This window comes from Anomaloglossus baeobatrachus, chromosome 6, assembly GCF_048569485.1.
Source record: "Anomaloglossus baeobatrachus isolate aAnoBae1 chromosome 6, aAnoBae1.hap1, whole genome shotgun sequence".
NCBI classification, from domain to species: Eukaryota; Metazoa; Chordata; class Amphibia; order Anura; family Aromobatidae; genus Anomaloglossus; species Anomaloglossus baeobatrachus.
The window spans coordinates 548,658,908-548,682,776 of NC_134358.1; the positions used below are offsets into that span (position 1 = coordinate 548,658,908).

The window sequence follows — 23,869 nt, forward strand, 5'->3', positions numbered from 1 at the left end:
ATGCAGCCCATTTTTCTTCACATGCCTCCTTATTCTGCATCTTGAAACAGCCACACCACTAGTTTTCAGTGAGACCTGTATTTCATCTGATGATATTTGTGGGTTTTTCTTTGCACCCCAAACAATTTTCCTGCCAATTGTGGCCAAATTTTTTGTTGGTCTACCTGATCGTGGTTTGGTTTTTACAGAGCCCCTGATTTTCCATTTGTTAGTCACTGTTTGAACACTGCTGACTGGCATTATCAATTCATTGGATATGTTTTTGTATCCCTTTCCTACTTTATACAGTTCAACTATCTTTTTCCGTAGATTAATTGACAATTCCTTTGCTTTACCCATGACTCACAATCCAGAAACGTTAGAGACTGGATGAAAGATGCAAGGGTCTGTCTGGATCCCAGAAAGTCACTCAGCTTTTATGCACACACACTGATTACAAGAAAACAGGTGACAGGTGAGGATGTCACCTTTATTAGCCATTCAAACCCATTTGTGTCAACTTCTGTGCATGTTATCAGGCCAAAATCACCAGGGTATGTGAACTTTTGATCAGGGTCAGTTGTAAGTTTTTGGTTGTGTGACGCCCTGGGCAAGCCAGGGGTCACAGGTCACAACACCACCACACCCCACACTCCAGGTAGGCACATCACAGCTAAACTACAAATCCTTGTTGCCTTCCTCCAGAGGCTGATGATCCACACCAGGGGGTGGGCCAGGCGGTTGGCTCCGCCCACCGAGGAGGTCACAGTTCTGGAGGCGGGGGGAATCCAGGCAGAGTAGCCCGGGGAGGGCAAGAGTGAACAGCAGATTAGCTCAGGAGGAGCTTGAGTGAGGAGCTAAAGTAAACAGCAAGTGAAAGTAAGGAAAGTAAAGGAGAAAAGGAGGAAAGCAAGTGAGGTGACAAGAAGGAAGGAAAGCCTGAAGGGTCCAGCTTTGTGTAGGGCCAGATCAGCAAGGTCAGCGACGGCGGTGACTATTCGGAGGGGGACCGTTTGGAAGTTCCTGGAAGGACCCCGTTGGCTGTGTGCCCGGTGGTCTGGAGCAGTGTTCCGAAGGACAGTCAGCACCAGGGCAGGGGCCTCTCGGACCCCGGCAAGGCTAGGAGTCGCCAAATTTGCCGAATCCGTCAGTGAAGGGGACGTAGATCCCCCAGCAACCAAGTCCCGATTGAAGGCAACAGCCCAACCTGAGGCAGAGAGACGCCGCCACCGCCAAGGCACCAGTTTCTCAGGGCCAGCGCCTGCGGGCAAAGTGTAGAGCTCCTCCGGCCCAGATTGTAGTCGGGGAGCGGGTAACCGGAGGGAATCCACCGCTACCACAAGTCAACCATAGGTGCAAGGAAGAGGGACATCACCGTCACCTACCGGGAGTGCAGGTGCAGCCGTCTGTGGGACCGTCCTACCAGCCGTTTGGTTTACCGTACAAACTGTGTCCGTGTCTCAGGCTGAGTGAGTACCACAGTGCCGCAAGGCACAGCGCTGCCCCCCCGCGTCCCTGCGCCCACCAGGCCCCGCACCTCACAAACCATCACCGGGCCCCGGGATCACCAACCCCTGCCCACGGAGGGGCAACACAACACCTGGCTGCTCCGCATCACCATCCCCGGGATCCCCGCATTGAGCAGCGGTGGTGAAATCACCACAACCGTGGGTGGCGTCACGAACTATAACAATCCCCGCACCCAACAGACCCCTTTCACTCACGGGCGAGGAGTGCCGCTCGAGAAACCCCCGGGATCCGGCCTACGGCTTGAGCCACCACTGAGCAGCGGCCGCCGGACCCGAGCAGAAGGGGGCGAGCGTAGTGTGCTGGCACCCTCCTCCCCGCCCGCGACAACTTGGCGTCACGAACAGGATCTTACCGCTCTGCCGTTTGGTAGAGGTGCGCCTTGTTACCGCCGGAGGTATCCGGCAGAAAAATTTCAGAAGCCGCCATCTTTGGCGCGAAAAGTTCCCGCTCGAGCGTCTTCTCGAGCAGTAGAGGCGCGAAGGCCAAGACCCCGCCCCGAGAGAGGAGGGGCCGGAAAGAGCTAAGGGGGACGCGATGGCGGCTGGCGGCATGTAGTCGCAGCTATAAAAGCAGGGACGCCAGGACCCTGCAAGCATACCGTTCCTGGAAGGAAAAGAGAAAGTCACCATGTGGATGCCGGTCCGAAACACCGTGGCCCCCACGCCGGGAACCGCAGCGTGGGTGGAGATCCGGACCGCGCAGCTCCACCTAAGGCTGCAGGTTAAGATGCAGCTCCTCTTGGAGAAGTGGGAGACCGACATAGCGGACGTTATAGCCACCGTGCGGAGACGCGAGGAGGAAGCGGAGGAAGGGAGGGTGAGTGACCCACGCCCCTATGTCCCGGAGGGACCGGTCGCTTCGGCTGAGGGACCCGGTCCAAGCCCTCTCCCCCCGTTGCCTCCCTCGCCACCCGTCTCGGGGGCCGTGACCCCGCCACTAGGCCCGCTACCACCGCAACCGGTAGCGATACCCAGCCCGTCCGCCCCAGCGGACCGACCTGTAGCCGGAGCCCGTAGCAAACCGGAGGTGTTGCCATGGAAGGCCCCGAAGATTGTGCCAGAGACAGTCCCCGAACAGTTTCCCGAGCCGGAGCCGATGACCCGCTCCAAGCCGAAGGCCCAGCTGCGGAAAGCCCCTATGCCCATCCCCCACACCTCGGCTGAGGTGGCGCCGGGTTGTTGCTGCAAGGCAGCGCCCAAGGCCATGACACCGCGGGATACGCCGCCCACCTTCCTGACGGTGGGTAACGTTCTGGATGTCCCGCGGGGCCCGACCCGTGCGCCGGCGCTGGCAGCAGCGCCATATTGGGATAGGGAGCCAACAAAGCTGGGCCTGGAGATCGCGGAGAGGGAGAGAAGGAAAGCCGAGCTGGTGGCCCGAGCCATTCGGGAGAAAGAAAATCTTCGGCAAGCGACCTTCCGTGTCCGGGGCCCGTTGTATGAAGGGCAGGTGAGGCGGTTTGATGTCCGCCGGGGCTACGGATTTATATACGAACCGGGCCTGGAGGCCGAAGTGTTTGTGGCCCGGCGGGATGTGAATGCCCATCTGCCCGAGGAGCATCCTGGCCGTAACCTCATACCGGGGGACATGGTGCGGTATACCCGGCACTGCGGAGAGAGGGGGTGGTTTGCCCTGGATGTGAAGCTTAGGGGCAGCGACGAGAGCAGGGTGAGCTCTGCACCCCCTCCCTCGGATGAAGCAGCAGAAGGACCGGAGTAGGGCAGCGGATGCCCGTTGCACCGTCCCCGTTGGGACCACCACTGAGTTGTTTGTTTGTTGAAATGTTGAAAGTTCTGCTGATGATGAAAATGATAATTACCGAACAGTTACCTGATTTGCTTAGTGATTGAACCGGCCGGAGCCGGCACCGTTGTCCCGTGGGGACCGTTTAAAAATGCATGGGAACTATCCATGGACAAGCCCGTGAACTTGCAGGGCAACCACAGACGTTAGTGGCTTGTAAATATGTTGGTTACCGTTACCGTTTTCCGCAGTGCCGCCTCCGGAGAGGCAGGTTGGAGGGAGGGCCCTGAGCAGAGCAGGCTGGGGCCCAGCCACCAAAGGAACCGGTGGCTACCCTCTGGAGGGAAGGACAGATCCCGCTCGGGTACCGTGTGCTGGACTGTGGGTCAAGGGGTGCTGCCTGGGCTTTAGGGGCAGCATCAGGGCCAGGTTGCTTGGGTGGGAGAGAGCGGAAACCGTAACCGTAAACCGTTGCAACGTTAAAGAAATGTGCCTCCCGTTTTGGGAAGAGTTATTAAAAATGTATATATGTTGATTTTTCAAATGTTATCTTTTTCAGAAAAATAAAACCGGTGTAGGACGGCAGCCCGCGGACGGTCTGCATTTTGCTAAGGGGGAATGTGACGCCCTGGGCAAGCCAGGGGTCACAGGTCACAACACCACCACACCCCACACTCCAGGTAGGCACATCACAGCTAAACTACAAATCCTTGTTGCCTTCCTCCAGAGGCTGATGATCCACACCAGGGGGTGGGCCAGGCGGTTGGCTCCGCCCACCGAGGGGGGTCACAGTTCTGGAGGCGGGGGAAACCAGGCAGAGTAGCCCGGGGAGGGTAAGAGTGAACAGCAGATTAGCTCAGGAGGAGCTTGAGTGAGGAGCTAAAGTAAACAGCAAGTGAAAGTAAGGAAAGTAAAGGAGAAAAGGAGGAAAGCAAGTGAGGTGACAAGAAGGAAGGAAAGCCTGAAGGGTCCAGCTTTGTGTAGGGCCAGATCAGCAAGGTCAGCGACGGCGGTGACTGTCTGGAGGGGGACCGTTTGGAAGTTCCTGGAAGGACCCCGTTGGCTGTGTGCCCGGTGGTCTGGAGCAGTGTTCCGAAGGACAGTCAGCACCAGGGCAGGGGCCTCTCGGACCCCGGCAAGGCTAGGAGTCGCCAAATTTGCCGAATCCGTCAGTGAAGGGGACGTAGCTCCCCCAGCAACCAAGTCCCGATTGAAGGCAACAGCCCAACCTGAAGCAGAGAGACGCCGCCACCGCCAGGGCACCAGTTTCTCAGGGCCAGCGCCTGCGGGCAAAGTGTAGAGCTCCTCCGGCCCAGATTGTAGTCGGGGAGCGGGTAACCGGAGGGAATCCACCGCTACCACAAGTCAACCATAGGTGCAAGGAAGAGGGACATCACCGTCACCTACCGGGAGTGCAGGTGCAGCCGTCTGTGGGACCGTCCTACCAGCCGTTTGGTTTACCGTACAAACTGTGTCCGTGTCTCAGGCTGAGTGAGTACCACAGTGCCGCAAGGCACAGCGCTGCCCCCCCGCGTCCCTGCGCCCACCAGGCCCCGCACCTCACAAACCATCACCGGGCCCCGGGATCACCAACCCCTGCCCACGGAGGGGCAACACAACACCTGGCTGCTCCGCATCACCATCCCCGGGATCCCCGCATTGAGCAGCGGTGGTGAAATCACCACAACCGTGGGTGGCGTCACGAACTATAACAATCCCCGCACCCAACAGACCCCTTTCACTCACGGGCGAGGAGTGCCGCTCGAGAAACCCCCGGGATCCGGCCTACGGCTCGAGCCACCACTGAGCAGCGGCCGCCGGACCCGAGCAGAAGGGGGCGAGCGTAGTGTGCTGGCACCCTCCTCCCCGCCCGCAACAGTTGCTATTATGATTTAAAAAGAGAAAACACAGTAGTTTCACAATAAATGGCTTCACCCAAACACTAACCATGAGTGGAAAAAAATATTTTGTGTTATCATTCATATTCTCTGAAAAAATTCCAAGAAAGCAAAAAATCAGCTGGGGTGTGTAAACTTTTGAGCACAACTATAATTACTCTGCTCTGCCCACTCTCTATCTTTTCCGCCATCTCTAGAACTCCAATAGTTTCCTTTGTCTTCTGTATGTTTTTTTTTTCTGGGCTTCCTATGCTATTTTTCATTAAACCCCACGCCATAACATGGGGTGCGTTGCACATCACTAATGTTAATCTATGCATCACACTCCATGCGATTGTTTGTAGTGCGCCACACCTTATCAACCTCAATGATGTCTGTCATAAACATTTGGGGTCTACTCAGCCATTCAAGTCTATGGGTCCATAAAAAATATGCACTTCACTCGGATTGACAGAATGGAGATGCTAGAGAACTTTTTTTTGTCTTTCTAACTCAGAAAAAAAATCCCAGTTTGATTAGACTCTGCTCAAGCTCGGATCAGAGTCTGATTAGTGTAAATGGACTGTTTTTCTCGATTGAGAAAATACTGTCGTGTGAAGTCAGCCTAAGATTAAAGGCTGCTTTACACGTGTTGATGTGTCGTGCGATCGCGTGTGCGATCGCACCCGCCCCCATCGTTTGTGCGGCACAGGCAATTTGTTGCCCATGTCGCACAAAGTCGATAACCCCCGTCACACGTACTTACCTTCCAAATGACCTCGCTGTGGGCGGTGAACATCCACTTCCTGAAGGGGGAGGGACATTCGGCGTCACCGCGACGTCACACAGTGGCCGCCCAATAGAAGCGGAGGGGCGGAGATGAGCGGGACGTAACATCCTGCCCACCTCCTTCCTTCCGCAGGTAAGCTGTGTTCCTCGTCCCTGGGGTGTCACACGGAGCGATGTGTGGTGCCTCAGGGACGACGAACAACCTGCATCCAGGAATTGACCGAGATTTAGAAAATGAACGACATGTCAACGATGAACGAGAAGGTGAGTATTTCTGCTCGTTCACCGTCGCACGTAGCTGTCACACGCTATGATATGTGAAACGATGCCGGATGTGCGTCACGACGTGACCCCGACAACATATTGTTAGATATATCGTAGCGTGTAATGGGCCCTTAAGGCCTGTAATAGTCTGCAAGATGATAAAGGTACTCAAGGTAACCTCTAAGCAACTAAAGGCCTCTCACATCAGCCAATATTCACGTTTTCTGGATGGATGAAACCAAAATAGAGCTTTCTGATTTCAATGAGACGCATTATGATTCGAGTGGTAGCGTCAGGGTTTGGTCACATTTTGCTGCATCTGCGTTACGTCGACTTCCCTCCATTGATGGAACAATAACTTCTCAATTTTACTGGCAATCTCTAAAGGAACACGTCAGAACATCTGTCCATGAGCAGAATCTCAAGAGAACATCGATCATGAGCAAGAAAATGATCCAAAGGCAAAAGTCGTCTTACAAAAGAAAGGCAAAAGAAGAATAAAGTTAAAGTTTTGGAACGACCAAGTCAAGGTCCTGACCTTAATCCAATAGAAATGCTGTGGCAGGACCAGAGCCAGGCAAGTTATGGGAGAAAATCACCAACTTGGCAGAGGTGAAGCTGTTTTATAGGGAGGGATAGGGTAAAATTCCTCCAAGCTGAAGTGCAGGACCAAGCAACAATTGCTGATGACATTTAGATGCAGTTATTGCTGCGCAAGAAGGTCACACCAGATACTGAAAACAAGGGTTCACATACTTTTGCCACTCACAGATATGTTATTATGCATGATTTTCTTTAATAAAAAATAACCAAGTTTAATATTTTTGACTAATTTCATTGATTTTCTCCTCTTTAGTAAAAATGCAATGTAGTTTTAAATCAAATTTCAGTAGGAATATTATAAATCCTGAAGGACTCACAAGCTTCCAAGCACCACCGAACAGACATAGCATGGCATCCAGGCTCCCTATATATAGTACTTATAGTACTGGGTAAATATATTTTTGCTAAATGCCTCCACATAAAATATAACACACTGTTCAGTAGAGCAAAAAAGGTGTGCCAACATATACAAGCCACAGGCATGCCAACGAGACACTCATTAGGTGTCTGTCAGCTGAATGGAGCCCTTGGGATATGTTTGGCTCCTGGCATATGTGGCAAATGTAGGGCTGTGACATCATGTGAACATAGTCTCTTCTGGTAATTAGCAACATCAGCTCACTCAAAATTAAGGGGAAAATCCTTGTAGCTCGATTTAATGGTGTTGGATGGAATTGTGGCAGATGGCTTCTGCTGGTAAGTGGTGCATCCGTCAGTGGTCTATAGCTGCCCACACCCCTTTTATAGCTGTCACTTTGGTACTGTTATTCCTGCCGACTCCCTCGTACCCATGAACGCTCTGTTTGGATGAGCATGCATCTGTTTTTAATGGTGCAATAGGAGTAAGCATAAAAATTAGCATTGAAATTCAACATACTTTACTTCTCGGAGTCCAGTCGGAGAGTCGAGAAGTCCCCTTGCACAATAGATGTTCAGCTGGTCTTGGTCAACTAGACAATCATTAAAGGTATTTTCCTAAAATTTCAAGTTATCCATTACCCATAGGAGAGGGAATAACTTGAGGAATACTGGGGTACTGACTACCCCAGCGAATCCAAGAAGGATATACCAGAACAAGCCCAAAATCTGGGCTCTATAGAGCCATTTTTTAAATGGAGTGGAGATATGCATGCATGGCCTCCACGCCATTCACTAGCAATGGGACAAGCAGAAGTAGAATAGAGCTGTACTCAGCCCATAGATGATGACTGGAACGGAGGATGAGGAATGGGTTTTACAGAGTTTGTTATTGGGGAGCCACGTTCTCAGAGTCAGTAGCCAGATCTCTAGCCATCAGCAAGTTATCCCATATCCTATAGATGGACGGTCAAAAACTGGTCATAAACATGGGATAAGAGAGATTTTCTTAACAACACAAGTTCTCCCCTATCCTTTGGATGGAGGATAAGATAAAATTTTGGGGAAACCCCTTTCATCGAATGTGTGTGGCCAGCTTTACAGTCCATCTGTACCTATCATGGAGATGGAGTGTAGCACCCCCTTGGCATTTGCTATGAGGAAGCCAGGGGTGGGCAAATCATTGGTGCAACCTGAAGAGGTAAGAGGAAGTCAGGGGAGGCCATATCATTGGTGCAACCTGAAGACGTAAGGGGGAGTCAGGGGCGGACATATCATTGGTGCAACCTGAAGAGGTAAGAGGGAGTCATGGCGACATATCATTGGTGCAACCTGAAGAAGTAAGAGTCAGTCAGGGGAGGACATATCATTGGTGCAACCTGAAGATGTAAGGGGGAATCAGGGGCGGAAATATCATTGATACAACCTAAAGACATAAGGGGGAGTCAGGGGTGGACATATCATTGGTGCAACCTGAAGAGGTAAGAGGAAGTCAGGGGCGAACATATCATTGGTACAACCTGAAGAGGTAAGAGTCAGTCAGGGGAGGACATATCATTGGTGCAACCTGAAGACGTAAAGGGGAGTCAGGGGCGGACATATCATTGGTGCAACCTGAAGAGGTAAGAGGGAGTCATGGCGACATATCATTGGTGCAACCTGAAGAGGTAAGAGTCAGTCAGGGGAGGACATATCATTGGTGCAACCTGAAGAGGTAAGAGGGAGTCATGGCGGACATATCATTGGTGCAACCTGAAGATGTAAGGGGGAGTCAGGGGCGGAAATATCATTGATACAACCTAAAGACATAAGGGGGAGTCAGGGGTGGACATATCATTGGTGCAACCTGAAGAGGTAAGAGGGAGTCGGGGCGGACATATCATTGGTGCAACCTGAAGAGGTAAGGGGGAGTCAGGGGCGGACATATCATTGGTGCAACCTGAAGAGGTAAGAGGGTGTCATGGCGACATATCATTGGTGCAACCTGAAGAGGTAAGAGTCAGTCAGGGGAGGACATATCATTGGTGCAACCTGAAGAGGTAAGAGGGAGTCATGGCGGACATATCATTGGTGCAACCTGAAGATGTAAGGGGGAATCAGGGGCGGAAATATCATTGATACAACCTAAAGACATAAGGGGGAGTCAGGGGTGGACATATCATTGGTGCAACTGTGTCGCCCTGGGCAAGCCGGGGACAAAGATAACAACACCACTACACCCCACACTCCAGGTAGGCACATCTGCTAACCAGAAATCCTTGTTGCCTTCCTCCAAGAGTTTGTTGATGCACACCAGGGGGTGGGCCAGGCGGTTGGCTCCGACCACCAAGGAGCTCACAACTCTGGATGCAGGAAGTTACCAGGCAGATTAGCTCAGGAGGAGCTTGAGTGAAGAGCAGTTAAGCCCGGGTAGGGCAAGAGTGCAGTCAGCTCAGGGACGAGCTTAAGTAAACAGCAAGTGAAAGTAAGAGAAGTGAAAAAGGAGGAAAGCAAGAAGTGGTGACAGCGCAGAGAGAGTGCAAAGCCTGAGAGCCCAGCTGTGTGTAGGGCTAGAACAGCAAGGTCAGCGACGGCGGTGACTGTCCGGAGGGGGACCGTTTGGAAGTTCCTGGAAGGACCCCGTTGGCTGTGTGCCCGGTGGTCTGGAGCAGTGTTCCGAAGGACAGTCAGCACCAGGGCAGGGGCCTCTCGGACCCCGGCAAGGCTAGGAGTCGCCCAATTTGCCGAATCCGTCAGTGAAGGGGACGCAGATCCCCCAGCAACAAAGTCCCGATTGACGGCAACAGCCCGACCATTACCGGGGAGACACCGCCACCGCCAAGGCACCAGTTTCCCCAGGGCCAGCGCCTGCGGGCAAAGTGTAGAGCTCCTCCGGCCCAGATTGCAGTCGGGGAGCGGGTAACCGGAGGGAATCCACCGCTACCATCAGTCAAACAGGTGCAAGGAAGAGAGACGTCACCGTCACCTACCGGGAGTGCAGGTGCAACCGTCTGTGGGACCGTCATACCAGCCGTTGGTTTACCGTACAAACTGTGTCCGTGTCTCAGGCTGAGTGAGTACCACAGTGCCGCAAGGCACAGCGCTGCCCCCGCGTCCCTGCGCCCTCCAGGCCCTACACTTCACATCTCTTCACCGGGCCCCGGGATCACCAACCCCTACCCACGGAGGGGAAACACAACACCTGGCTGCTCCAATCACCATCCCCGGGACCCCCACACTGAGCAGCGGTGGTGCTATCACCGCAACCGTGGGTGGCGTCACGAACTATAATCCCAACAAACACCCCCCTCTCACTCACGGGCGAGGAGTGTCGCTCGAGACACCCCGGGATCCGGCCCGCAGCTCGAGCCACCAGGAGCAACTGCCGGACCCGAGCAGAAGGGGTGAGCGCGGTGTGCTGACACCCTCCTCCCCGCCCGCGACACAACCTGAAGAGGTAAGCGGGAGTCAGGGGCGGACATATCCTTGGTGCAACCTGAAGAGGTAAGGGGGAGTCAGGGGCGGACATATTATTGATGCAACCTGAAGAGGTAAGGGGGAGTCAGGGGCGGACATATCATTGATACAACCTGAAGATGTAAGGGGGAGTCAGGGGCGGACATATCATTGGTGCAACCTGAAGAGGTAATGGGGAGTCAGGGGCGGACATATCATTGGTGCAACCTGAAGAGGTAAGAGGGAGTCATGGCGACATATCATTGGTGCAACCTGAAGAGGTAAGGGGAAGTCAGGGGTGGAAATATCATTGATACAACCTAAAGACATAAGGGGGAGTCAGGGGTGGACATATCATTGGTGCAACCTGAAGAGGTAAGAGGAAGTCAGGGGCGAACATATCATTGGTGCAACCTGAAGAGGTAAGAGTCAGTCAGGGGAGGACATATCATTGGTGCAACCTGAAGACGTAAGGGGGAGTCAGGGGCGGACATATCATTGGTGCAACCTGAAGAGGTAAGAGGGAGTCATGGCGACATATCATTGGTGCAACCTGAAGAGGTAAGAGTCAGTCAGGGGAGGACATATCATTGGTGCAACCTGAAGAGGTAAGAGGGAGTCATGGCGGACATATCATTGGTGCAACTTGAAGATGTAAGGGGGAGTCAGGGGCGGAAATATCATTGATACAACCTAAAGACATAAGGGGGAGTCAGGGGTGGACATATCATTGGTGCAACCTGAAGAGGTAAGAGGGAGTCGGGGCGGACATATCATTGGTGCAACCTGAAGAGGTAAGGGGGAGTCAGGGGCGGACATATCATTGGTGCAACCTGAAGAGGTAAGGGGGAATCAGGGGCGGACATATCCTTGGTGCAACCTGAAGATGTAAGGGGGAGTCAGGGGAGGAAATATCATTGATGCAACCTAAAGACATAAGGGGGAGTCAGGGGTGGACATATCATTGGTGCAACCTAAAGAGGTAAGGGGGAGTCAGGGGCGGACATATCATTGATGCAACCTGAAGAGGTAAGGGGGAGTCAGGGGCGGACATATCATTGATACAACCTGAAGATGTAAGGGGGAGTCAGGGGCGGACATATCATTGGTGCAACCTGAAGAGGTAAGGGGGAGTCAGGGGCGGACATATCATTGATGCAACCTGAAGAGGTAAGAGGGAGTCATGGCGACATATCATTGGTGCAACCTGAAGAGGTAAGAGTCAGTCAAGGGAGGACATATCATTGGTGCAACCTGAAGAGGTAAGAGGGAGTCATGGCGGACATATCATTGGTGCAACCTGAAGATGTAAGGGGGAGTCAGGGGTGGAAATATCATTGATACAACCTAAAGACATAAGGGGGAGTCAGGGGTGGACATATCATTGGTGCAACCTGAAAAGGTAAGAGGGAGTCGGGGCGGACATATCATTGGTGCAACCTGAAGAGGTAAGGGGAAGTCAGGGGCGGACATATCATTGGTGCAACCTGAAGAGGAAAGGGGGAGTCAGGGGCTGACATATCATTGGTGCAACCTGAAGAGGTAAGGGGAAGTCAGGGGCGGACATATCATTGGTGCAACCTGAAGAGGTAAGAGGGAGTCGGGGCGGACATATCATTGGTGCAACCTGAAGAGGTAAGGGTGAGTCAGGGGCTGACATATCATTGGTGCAACCTGAAGAGGTAAGGGGAAGTCAGGGGCGGACATATTGTGGGGCCCCGAGGCTCGGTGTCGGTGCAGCTGTGCATTACCTTCAGGGACTCCACGCGGCTGGATCTTGTCACAGGTAGGAAATCCTCTATTTTGATTGTCGTGACGCCACTCTCAGAATTGCGGTCAGTGGAGACCGCCACTGCAGGTTAGGGGTGCCTGGGGCTGATAGTGGGTGCAGTCAGTTGTAATAGCCTCCTGAGAGTGAGGCATGCCCCAGGGTCCCGTGTAGGTGTATGGAACTACAAGTCGCAGAATGACTCACACGCACGAGCAGGATGTCTTTCAGGGGTTTTACTCACTGATGGTGGCAGGGTGAGTAACCCGGGTGTAGCTGGGATGAACCAGGCTGGAACCAGGTGTCCTTCAGGCTGACTTGTGAGGGTGACTACCAACTCGCCTTCCTTAGCCCGTTGTGTTTTGGGGTAACCCCTGCTTGAAGCCCTGCTGGGGTCGCCCAGGGAAGTTGCTGGTGCCTCTCTCCCCTTCTTTTTGGCCCGTTTGCTTGTAGCCTGGACCAGGTCACTCCGGCTGCTTGCCTCCTGTGAGCTATGGGCCCTCACTTTGCTACGTGGCTGCGGACTCTGTGGTGTTGTCTTGGGGGTGTAAAGTGCCCCCTCATGCAGGTTTGGCAAAGGACAGGTGGATCTATCCCTGCACTGGGACCTGCTACCCGTTTGGGCCTGGTATCTCCCTGACAGTCTCCTTACTCTCCACTCCGTTGCTCTCTCTTTAGCCTTGTGTGGATTTCAGACGGCACCACTAGGTGACCGTTCTCCCCCGTCAGTAGTCACTGCGCGTACGTTGTCAGAATTGTGTAGAGCTGCAGGGTCTGCTTCTGCCCTCCCCGCACTCCACCACTCAACTGCCTTCGGCTCACTCTTCCCTCCTCTCCTGTTCTTGCCTACGTCACCTAGCAACCAGGCTCTCTACCACACCCCTCGAGTGGAGATGGAGGCTTCGCCCCCTCCTGGGATCCCCAGGGGTCCTCCCAAAGGTAAATGTGTGAGACCTGATCACGATGCGCCTGTGTAGTCACACCTCGGTCAGCCTTCTGGATTACCTGTTTTGTACTGTCCCCAGCATGGGTGCAGTACTCAGTGGTGCCTGACCAGGTCAGGGGCGCCACATTCCCCCTTAGTTATCACCAGCACGTCCTCGGGCTGCAAGACAACATTTTAAAATGCGTAAAACAGTAAAACATAGTAAAACATTTTAAAACCACCAGGTACCATACATCACCACCCTCCACCCACAAGTCCGTTAACCCACCCTAAACCCTCTCAGGAGGCAGGTCACCGGTTTCTTTTGGTAACCAGGTCTGGGCCATCAGCTTCCCCAGACCTTTCTTCCCATCTGCCTCTCCCGTTGGCCGCGCCTTCAGCCACTTCTGGCAGGATGTAGAGGCGGCTTTCATGGTCTGGTGGTTTCAGGGTATACCTGGCCTGGTGGAGCCGCGCCTTCAGCCTCTTCTGGCAGGATGTAGAGGCGGCCTCCACAGTTGGTGCTGACCAGGTACCCTCTTTGTGGTGGAGAGCCAGGCCCCATAAACAGGCGTGCTCCCTGGTTGCAGGCGAGCCAGGCCCCATAAACAGGCGTGCTCCCTGGTGGTGGTACCTCTGGGGTAACTATTTACACTGCGAGAGTTTGTGGCTATAGCCAGTTCATAGCCTTAAGGTTCATTTTTCAAAGTGCAAAAAGAGGTTTCTCACATTAGTTCATGTGGGCACATTTCTTGAACATGTAAACGTTGCAAAACTTGTCAAAACTTGTAACTTCTGTACTTTACTTTACTTTACATGAACTTTGCTCCTTCTCGGGAGACTGCTGTGCAGGTGGATCCCTTGTCCTGCTGCGGCGCCGTGTCCTGTGGGCTGGGTCCTGCCTGGCTGCTATCTCACCGCTTGCAGGCTCCCAGGTGATGTATCTGGACAGATCTTCCTCAGCGGAGGATGTCGGGCCCTCTTCATCCCAGCGGGAGTACGGCAGCATCTCTGGCTCTTGGACTGGTGCTGCATCCACTGCTGATGGCTCTGGAGTCAGCTTCTCAGCTTCCTGGCCTCCCCTCCCCCTTAGTTCTTCTGGGCACTCCTCTTGTGGCAGCGCTAGGGATGGATTTTCATCAGCAGGACAGGGCGGGGGACCCTTTGGCATGAATGTTGCAGGAGTCTTCCTGTGGGTATGCGGAGGGAGCAGATACCGGTCCACCATCTCCTTTGGGAAGTGGGCCTCTAGATCAGCCTTCAGCTTCCAGTATTCGGGGTCCTCCCCCAGCAGGGACTTCCTAGCAGGGACTTCCTTGGGCTGGGGAGCGGTGTCTGCTCTGGCCTTGCAGGCCGGGGTAAATAATGGTACAGTCTTGTCTTGGCGGGCCTAGCATGGCGACGGCCTGGTCTTGGCGAGCCGAGCCTGGCATGGCGGCGGCCTGGATCAGCGTCGCAGTTGCAGCCGGTTCTTGGCGGGCTGAGCTGGGCGTCGCCGCAGCGACCTGAGTCAGCGTCGCTGTTGCGGCCGGTTCTTGGCGGGCCGGGCTGGGCGTCGCTGCAGCGATCTGGGCTTGGCGGGCCGCACCTGGCGTGGCTGCGGCCTGGTTCAGCACCTCACTTGCGGCGCGGACGAGCGTCGCTGCTGCGGTGGGGTCTTGGCGGGCCGGGCCTAGCATGGCGGCGGCCTGGGTCAGCGTCACACCTGCGGCGTGGAGGAGGGTCGCGGTGGCAGCCGGATCTTTGCGGGCCGGGCAGGGCATCGCTGCGGCGGCCTGGGCTTGGCGGGCCGCACCTGGCGTGGCTGCGGCCTGGTTCAGCGTCGCCGCGCCGGGCATCTCTCCAGGGGCCGCGGGCGTGGAAGCAGGGGTCGGGGCACTCGCGCTGGCAGTGGCAACACAGGACTCACCCATCGGTAACATCATCGGGGTCTGAGTCGTCGCCGCTCGGTCTGGCACTCGTCGTGCGGTTCCCCTCTCATAGGCCTGAACCGCTGCAGCCATCTCCAGAAGCTCCGTGCGTCCCTCGCTGATCTGCCATACGACCCTGGCCTCCAGTCGGTCGCAAAACTGGGCAAGTTCCCGATACCACCAGGCAGCGGAGCCTGGCTCTGGGTCTCTGCGTTCAGACGCCATCTCCTCTGCGTCTCCTTCTCCTAGTAGCAGGCTTCTGGCTCTCTTTCTTTCCCGACGTCTCTGAACGCTTCCGCTCTCATCACTTGCGAGACCAGAACTCTGCAGGGGATCTCTGGGTAGCCACACCTCTTCGTGGGCGGTAACTTCTCCCAGCGCGGGCTGCTGTTGTTTTTCAGCGCGCTTTTCATGGTGGCAATATGGCGGCGCTTCCAATTTTTCAAGCGGACCGCCCAGGCACATGGTCACCTGTCTGAACAGGTCTAGTCCTTATCCTGTTCGTGACGCCAGATATGTGGGGCCCCGAGGCTCGGTGTCGGTGCAGCTGTGCATTACCTTCAGGGACTCCACGCGGCTGGATCTTGTCACAGGTAGGAAATCCTCTATTTTGATTGTCGTGACGCCACTCTCAGAATTGCGGTCAGTGGAGACCGCCACTGCAGGTTAGGGGTGCCTGGGGCTGATAGTGGGTGCAGTCAGTTGTAATAGCCTCCTGAGAGTGAGGCATGCCCCAGGGTCCCGTGTAGGTGTATGGAACTACAAGTCGCAGAATGACTCACACGCACGAGCAGGATGTCTTTCAGGGGTTTTACTCACTGATGGTGGCAGGGTGAGTAACCCGGGAGTAGCTGGGATGAACCAGGCTGGAACCAGGTGTCCTTCAGGCTGACTTGTGAGGGTGACTACCAACTCGCCTTCCTTAGCCCGTTGTGTTTTGGGGTAACCCCTGCTTGAAGCCCTGCTGGGGTCGCCCAGGGAAGTTGCTGGTGCCTCTCTCCCCTTCTTTTTGGCCCGTTTGCTTGTAGCCTGGACCAGGTCACTCCGGCTGCTTGCCTCCTGTGAGCTATGGGCCCTCACTTTGCTACGTGGCTGCAGACTCTGTGGTGTTGTCTTGGGGGTGTAAAGTGCCCCCTCATGCAGGTTTGGCAAAGGACAGGTGGATCTATCCCTGCACTGGGACCTGCTACCCGTTTGGGCCTGGTATCTCCCTGACAGTCTCCTTACTCTCCACTCCGTTGCTCTCTCTTTAGCCTTGTGTGGATTTCAGACGGCACCACTAGGTGACCGTTCTCCCCCGTCAGTAGTCACTGCGCGTACGTTGTCAGAATTGTGTAGAGCTGCAGGGTCTGCTTCTGCCCTCCCCGCACTCCACCACTCAACTGCCTTCGGCTCACTCTTCCCTCCTCTCCTGTTCTTGCCTACGTCACCTAGCAACCAGGCTCTCTACCACACCCCTCGAGTGGAGATGGAGGCTTCGCCCCCTCCTGGGATCCCCAGGGGTCCTCCCAAAGGTAAATGTGTGAGACCTGATCACTATGCGCCTGTGTAGTCACACCTCGGTCAGCCTTCTGGATTACCTGTTTTGTACTGTCCCCAGCATGGGTGCAGTACTCAGTGGTGCCTGACCAGGTCAGGGGCGCCACAATATCATTGGTGTAACCTGAAGAGGAAAGGGGGAGTCAGGGGCTGACATATCATTGGTGCGACCTGAAGAGGTAAGGGGGAGTCAGGGGCGCACATATCATTGGTGCAACCTGAAGAGGTAAGGGGGAGTCAGGGGTGGACATATCATTGGTGCAACCTGAAGAAGTAAGGGGGAGTCAGGGGTGGACATATCATTGGTGCAACCTGAAGAAGTAAGGGGGAGTCAGGGGCGGACATATCATTGGTGCAACCTGAAGAGGTAAGGGGGAGTCAGGGGCGGACATATCATTGGTGCAACCTGAAGAGGTAAGGGGGAGTCAGGGGTGGACATATCATTGGTGCAACCTGAAGAAGTAAGGGGGAGTCAGAGGTGGACATATCATTGGTGCAACCTGAAGAGGTAAGGGGGAGTCAGGGGCGGACATATCATTGGTGCAACCTGAAGAGGTAAGGGGGAGTCAGGGGCGGACATATCCTTGGTGCAACCTGAAGAGGTAAGGGGGAGTCAGGGGCGGACATATCATTGGTGCAACCTGAAGAGGTAAGGGGGCCCATTTCTACCTCCAAAGTAGGTGGAATTGTGCATTATGAAAAACTCTTGGATATTTTAATGGGGATACAGTAAAATTACCTTCATATTCCTTCGCCATCATGTGAATATCTACTCAAGAGTAACTTGGAACACAACACGATGTGTCCGGGGTTGTATGTACCTGCACAGTTTGCATTTATAGCTAAAGATAAACAGGGAAATGCAAACAAGTGTCTTGAACAATACAGGTCTCTGTCAATATCTCCTGCGTCCTGATTAGTGGAGTGTGCATGGTGCTGTGTATCGGGGCTGGATGTGCACGGGGTGAGTAATGTGCACGCGTGGGATCCGTGACCCGGACAGTGGAGGAGTGATGTCATCATTTATAACGCCAGCTGTCTATGGACATTGCCTAACTTTTATGACCTTTCTGGCTGTGAGCTTTACTAACTTTACAATCCCTCATGAATACAATAATAAGCCGCGTCGTTAGAAGCCCAGAATTAAAGTGGTTTTCCAGGGAACAAAAAGGTTTAAATATTTAGTTACTTATATAGCTTTAATTGTTCTTTTCATAAATCCTTGGGTTATTTCAATAGCTAATTGAGCCCCATTTAACATATTGACAGAGAAGGGGGCTGGCTTTGCTATAAAAAAAATAGTTTGCCAGCCCCTTTGACTCATTGTGGTCATATACTGGTGCAGGAAATGCTGAAATGCTGTCCTGTATCGAGCACAGAGCAAGATGGGGCTACACCGGAGCAGCGACCTGCAGAATGAGGCACCAGAGCTAAACACTATCTAAGCGGTGCTTAAAGAGGACCAACCACCTGGATTTTCATATATAAACTAAAGCCAGTGCTATACTGGCGCTATCATGCTGATTCTATACATACCCTTAGTTGTGAGATCGGATGTATACTTTATGAAATACAGGCAAGTAAAGATTGTGAAATACACCGTTACTTGATTGATGGCAGCTACAGAATATCTAATAGGGGGGTTGGGTTTTCCTGCCCCTGTCTGCCTGTCCTTCCCCCTCCCTTTCCTTCCTCCCTCCCTTGCCTTCCCTGTAATAACAGAGACAGGGGGAGGCAGGCAGACAGGGGAATAACTAACAAAACCCAACCCCCTATTAGATATTCTGTAGCTGCTATTAATCAAATAACAGTGCATTTCACAAACTTTACTTGCCTGTATTTCAGAAAGTATACATCCGATCTCACAACTAAAGGTATGTATAGAATCAGCATCATAGCGCCAATATAGCACTGGCTTTAGTTTATATAGCAAAATCCTGGTGGTTGGTCCTCTTTAAAGGGGTAAACCCATTTCAACCCCTTATGGCAGAGTTATCAATAGCTGGCGGTATGTGGTGGCCACTGGTAGCTGTTCGTATAGTCCTGGAGTTGAGCAAAACAGATTTGCAGGACCCTGGTCCATCTGCCCCGTTAGTGGTCTGTAGTCGGCAGTTCAGAACCCCACCAACATTAGTCTTCCTGTCGGCCTTCTTTGTTCCTTTTCTGATAAGTAGGCCCAATGTGACGTCATGTGTCTTGCACCGTGCCTAGATGGCGCCAGAGAAAAAAAGGAGCCAGCACGATCTGAAATTGGCATGCATCATATAAAAGGTGCAAATTCCCAGATTTATTCCAACTGTACTACAATAAAAAAAATGAGATTTTTAGCAAATAATTGATCAATTCTTTGAGCCACCCCTGCCAACGTCACGGCAAATTTCAATAGGGGGGTCCTACTCTATATTCTGTATTTCATGTGCCATGCGGCCTCCTAGATAAAGTTAAAAGCAGAACCATAATGGAGCACACATACCTGTAACCTGTATATATAACCGCTTCTATGTTGCAAAAGAGGCAATTATGGATAGAGGCCAGCCCAGGTCCCAGCATGTGGAGCAAGCTCTACACATACCAGGACTATATCAGAACTGACCCTCCCAGTGCCAGACAGCAACCATTCATAAAGGCGGACCAGATCCAAGTATGGTGCTTAATTAGCATTGCCTGTGGAAAGGGGTGAGGCAACTGAATGTGAACAGCTACCAACAGGAGGAATACATTGCAAACCAAAATCAGGCGTGCATAGCATGGTGGTGGTCGGCCACCAGAAAATTGTAGCATAACTGCAGTCATAACAGAGAAAAACAGGAGCCAGCATAGATTTATTCCAACTGTACTACAATAAAAAAAAAAAAAAGAAAAAGGAGATTTTTAGCAAATAATTGATCAATTTTTTGAGCCACCCCTGCCAACGTCACGTCAAATCTCAATAGGGGGGTCCTACACTATATTATGTATGTCATGTGCCATACGGCCTCCTAGATGGCGCCAGGTAAGAGATGGATCGTAGTGCTCTTGATCTGGCGGTCACAGACTACCGACAAATCTTTTTGCCCAACTCTACTGACCACCTGTTACCCCTCACCTATGCATATCCCCTTTAACGTGGGAACAATTTACATATAAATGTTAACATTTTTCTGCTTTTTTTTTGTTTGTTTTCCCAAAGTATTCGGCACCTGCTCTGCACTGAAACTAACGGCACCATCTCCAGCCATACACGGCATCGAGGGACAGCCTCTTACCCTGCCCATCAATTATGACCTCAACGTTCCTGTATCCGCCGTTCAGATCATTTGGTTGCTGGAAAGGCCGCCGGCCCCCCCGGCCTATCTGCTGACGTCCATCAATCACACATTTATTCCAGATCTGGAATTCCAGCACAAGTTTACAATGAACCTGCCCAACGCCTCGCTGCTGATCAATTCATTACACGTGAGCGATGAGGGCAACTACACTGTCAAAGTCAACATCCAAGGGCAAACCACCCTGTCCGCAACGCAGAAGATTGAAGTCACTGTGCACGGTAAGTATGGCCGACCCAGCGCTGTAATGGAACCCATTCATTATTTGCATTTTTTGTTTTTTTTGTCTTTTCTTTCTTTGTCTTGTGGTATTCGTTGTTTTTTTTATTTGTGCCAAGTTCTTCAAAGTGGCACATGTTGTTCACCAATTTTGCGCAAAATTTAAATACTCTTTTATTTCTGTCTTTAACCTTATTATTTAAAGCAAAAAGTCATATGTCCTACAAAAAAATTCAGGCATACTGTACATAAAATCACTCCAGGGTGAAACCGGAAAATATTTGTGGAAAAAAAAATAAATAGCAACTTGATGAATAATTGATGAATTGGTCAAAAACAAATGGAAACCTCATGCTGTGAACACATATAAACTACATTTTAAAAATTAGTAGACGTATAAAGGGCAAATGCAAATCAGGGGAAAACATCAAAAACTAGACATAAAAAATGTTCTAATAAAATAATGATCCAGAAATTTAAATTTCTGAAACACAAAGCCCTAAGGCTAAGACCGCACTTTGCGTTTTCAGCTGCTTTTTAGGTCCGTTTTGAACTGCAGCGTTTTCATGCCAAAATGCATGCGTTTTGATTTTCCAGCAAAGTCTATGGAAAATGTGAATTTCTTGTCCGCACTTTGCGTTTCCAAACGCAGCGTTTAATTTGCATATTTTGTGGCAAAAACCATGCGTTCAAAGAAGCAGCATGTCAGTTGTTTTTGCCATTTTGGCTGCGTTCTACACCCATTGAAATAAATGAGTTGTAGAAAATTGCTGCCAAAATGTGACGCAGTGCGCTTGCATTGCATTATTTTTGCGAGCCACGTTTTTTTTAACATAACAAAGGCAGGTCTTTCGTCTTTCTCTCTCTGTCGGTCTCTCTCTCTATGTCTCTATTTCTCTCTCTGTCCATGTCAGTCTCTCCCTCCCCCCCTTCTCTCATAATCACCAATCCATGATCAACGGCGCGGCGCTGCACGGCGGCTTCTTCTCTTTTGAAAATCCGGCCGCTCATTAATCCATCATGTATTCCCTGCTTTCCCCGCCCACCGGTGCCTATGATTGGTTGCAGTCAGACACGCCCCCACGCTGAGTGACAGCTGTCTCATTGCAACCAATCACAGCCGCCGGTGGGCGTGTCTATCTCGAGCAGTTAAAAAAATAAATGAAAAAAAAAACGGGGTACAGTTCCCACCCCATTTGGATACCAGCCAGGGTAAAGCCATACGGCTGGAGGCTGGTATTTTCAGGATGGGGAGCTCCACTTATGGGGAGCTCCACAGCCCAACAATATCAGCCAGCAGCCGCCCGGAATTCCCGCATCCATTAGATGCGAAAGTCCCGGGACTTTACCGGCTCATCCCGACTTGCCCTGGTGCGGTGGCAAACGGGGTAATAAGGAGTTAATGGCAGCAGCCCATAGCTGCCACTAAGTCCTAATCATGGCAGGCGTCTCCCCGAGATACCTTCCATGATGAACCTGTAAGGTAAAGTAAATAAACACACACATCCAAAAAATTCTTTATTTGGAATGAAAGACAAAAAAACTCCCTCTTTCACCACTTTATTAATCCCTCAAAAACACCTCCATGTACCATGCAATCCATGCAAGGTCCCACGATGCTTCCAACTCTGCTACATCGGAAGCTGAGAGGAGCGGCAGTAGAACACCGCCGCTCCTGTGAGCTCCATGCAGCAACTGAAGTGAGTCGCGCGATCAGCTGTGCTGTCACTAAGGTTACTCGCGGCCACCGCTCTCACGTGGAGGACTGCAGCTGTGACAGCAAGTAACCTCAGTGAAAGCACAGCTGATCGCGCGGCTCACTGCAGTCACTCGGGATTTGTGATCACAGGTGAGTCCTTCACGTGTGACCACAAATCAAGCCACGGCACATGCACACAGCCGCACGATCACAATGAAGTCTGGTGAAGTTCATCCGAGTTCATTCTGATCGCGCGGCACTGTCCCGCAGCCAGCCATGACAATGACAGTGCGGTCCCACTCGGCTCTGCTGCAAGTCTATGGGGATTCTGCAGAGCCGAGTGGGTGCGTACTGTGAAAAATGTGCGTTCTGGATGCTTTTCCCACTCTGTCTATGGCAGAGAAAGCATCCAAAACACATGAATTCTCTCCAGGAATGTCTGCACTTTGCGTTCTGAGACGCATACGCAATGACTTTTTCGCTGCAGAATTGAACTGCAAAGTGCGCACATAGCCTTTATCTCTCGCATTGACACAGAGTTATTGAATAAAATTTTGGCTACCCGCAGCCACCACCAGGGGGAGCTCACTGCATACTGTGTTATTATTGAGTTTGATGTATAGACAGTGTGCAGTAAGCTCATAAGCTCCCCCTAATGGAGGCTACAGGTAGCTAGAATTATATAATTTTGCTTTATGCAGGGTATTTGGAGCTTTTTATTAGAAATAATAGATTCCCACAACTGTAAAGTTATGTGAAGAAAGTACTTAAAGGGAACCTGTCACCAGATTTTTCCCTATTAAACCAAAAATATCCCCTTCTGCAGCTCCTGGGCTGTATTCTAGGAAGGTGCACCTTGTTGCTGGACCCCCTTGCAGACCTCTAAAAGAACTTTATGAAATCTTACCGTTTCCTATGCAAATGAGTTTGGTTGGCCAGATGGGCGGGCTCTAATTCGGCTCCTGTCCCCCCTCCTGCCGCTGTTCGCCGTCTCCCAATCATGATTTACATGGATGACGCCGCCGTCATCATCAACCACGCTGCTGGAGTCTCCCGCAGGCGCATTTCGCTGTGCCCCTATCGTGGGGCTGAGCATAAAGTTTTCCTCGCCGGTGATGTAGTTGCACAGGCGCGAGATTATGGGCGGCGCTGTGTATGACCTCACCGGCGTCATCCTCGTACCCACCCATAATCTCGCACCTGCGCAACTACATCACCAAGCACAATGCCGAGCCGTACATCACCAAGCACAATGCTGAGCCGTACATCACCAAGCACAATGCTGAGCCATACATCACCAAGCACAATGCCGAGCCGTATGTACCGCCCCGGGGCTCGGCCGCAGCCGAGCCGCTCGGATCCGGGCTCGGTGGGTGGCTCAAGCGCCTCCGGACCCAGGGGTAACGTCGCTCTGAAGGGAAGCTGGCGCTACGTGAGGGGTTTCGGTGGGGAGGTTCACAGCCGGAGCCGCGGTTTTGGGTTTAAGTTCGTGACGCCACACACGGGTCGTGGTGAGTGTGGACACCACCGCTGCCTTTGACTAGGCTCCCGGGGACGGTGTTGCTCAGCCAGGTGTTGACCCCTCCGTGGGTAGGGAGTTGATGGTCCCAGGGCCCGGTTGTTGGGTTTAGGATGCGGGGGTGCGGGCGTGTTGGTGCGATGCTGGACGGTGCGCGGCCCGAGGGCACTGTTGCACTCACTATGACAGATAAACCGGAGTCTCTGGTAAACCAAAAAAATGGTGGTCGGTGCCCGCAGCCGGCTGCGTCTGGTCCCCCACCCGGTTTGGTGGTCCCCGCCTTTCTCCTGTACCTCGTTTTGTAGACTTTGACTGCCAGCGCTTCCGCGACGGGAGTCCGCTCCCCGGCTGTGTGTGTGTGTCGGGAGAACCCGTTTGCCTGCAGTCCGCTCCCCGGCTGTGTGTGTG

At 52.5% G+C, this 23,869-nt stretch overlaps 1 protein-coding gene across 1 annotated transcript in view; it reads left to right on the forward strand.

Moving 5' to 3' along the window:
* Positions 1 to 23,869, forward strand: part of HEPACAM2 (HEPACAM family member 2) — a 194,002-nt gene that overhangs the window by 61,938 nt on the left and 108,195 nt on the right. The window contains exon 2 of the mRNA XM_075315658.1: positions 19,889 to 20,245. Within this exon, the coding sequence (XP_075171773.1) occupies positions 19,889 to 20,245 (357 nt within the window). The remainder of the gene's footprint in view (positions 1 to 19,888; positions 20,246 to 23,869) is intronic.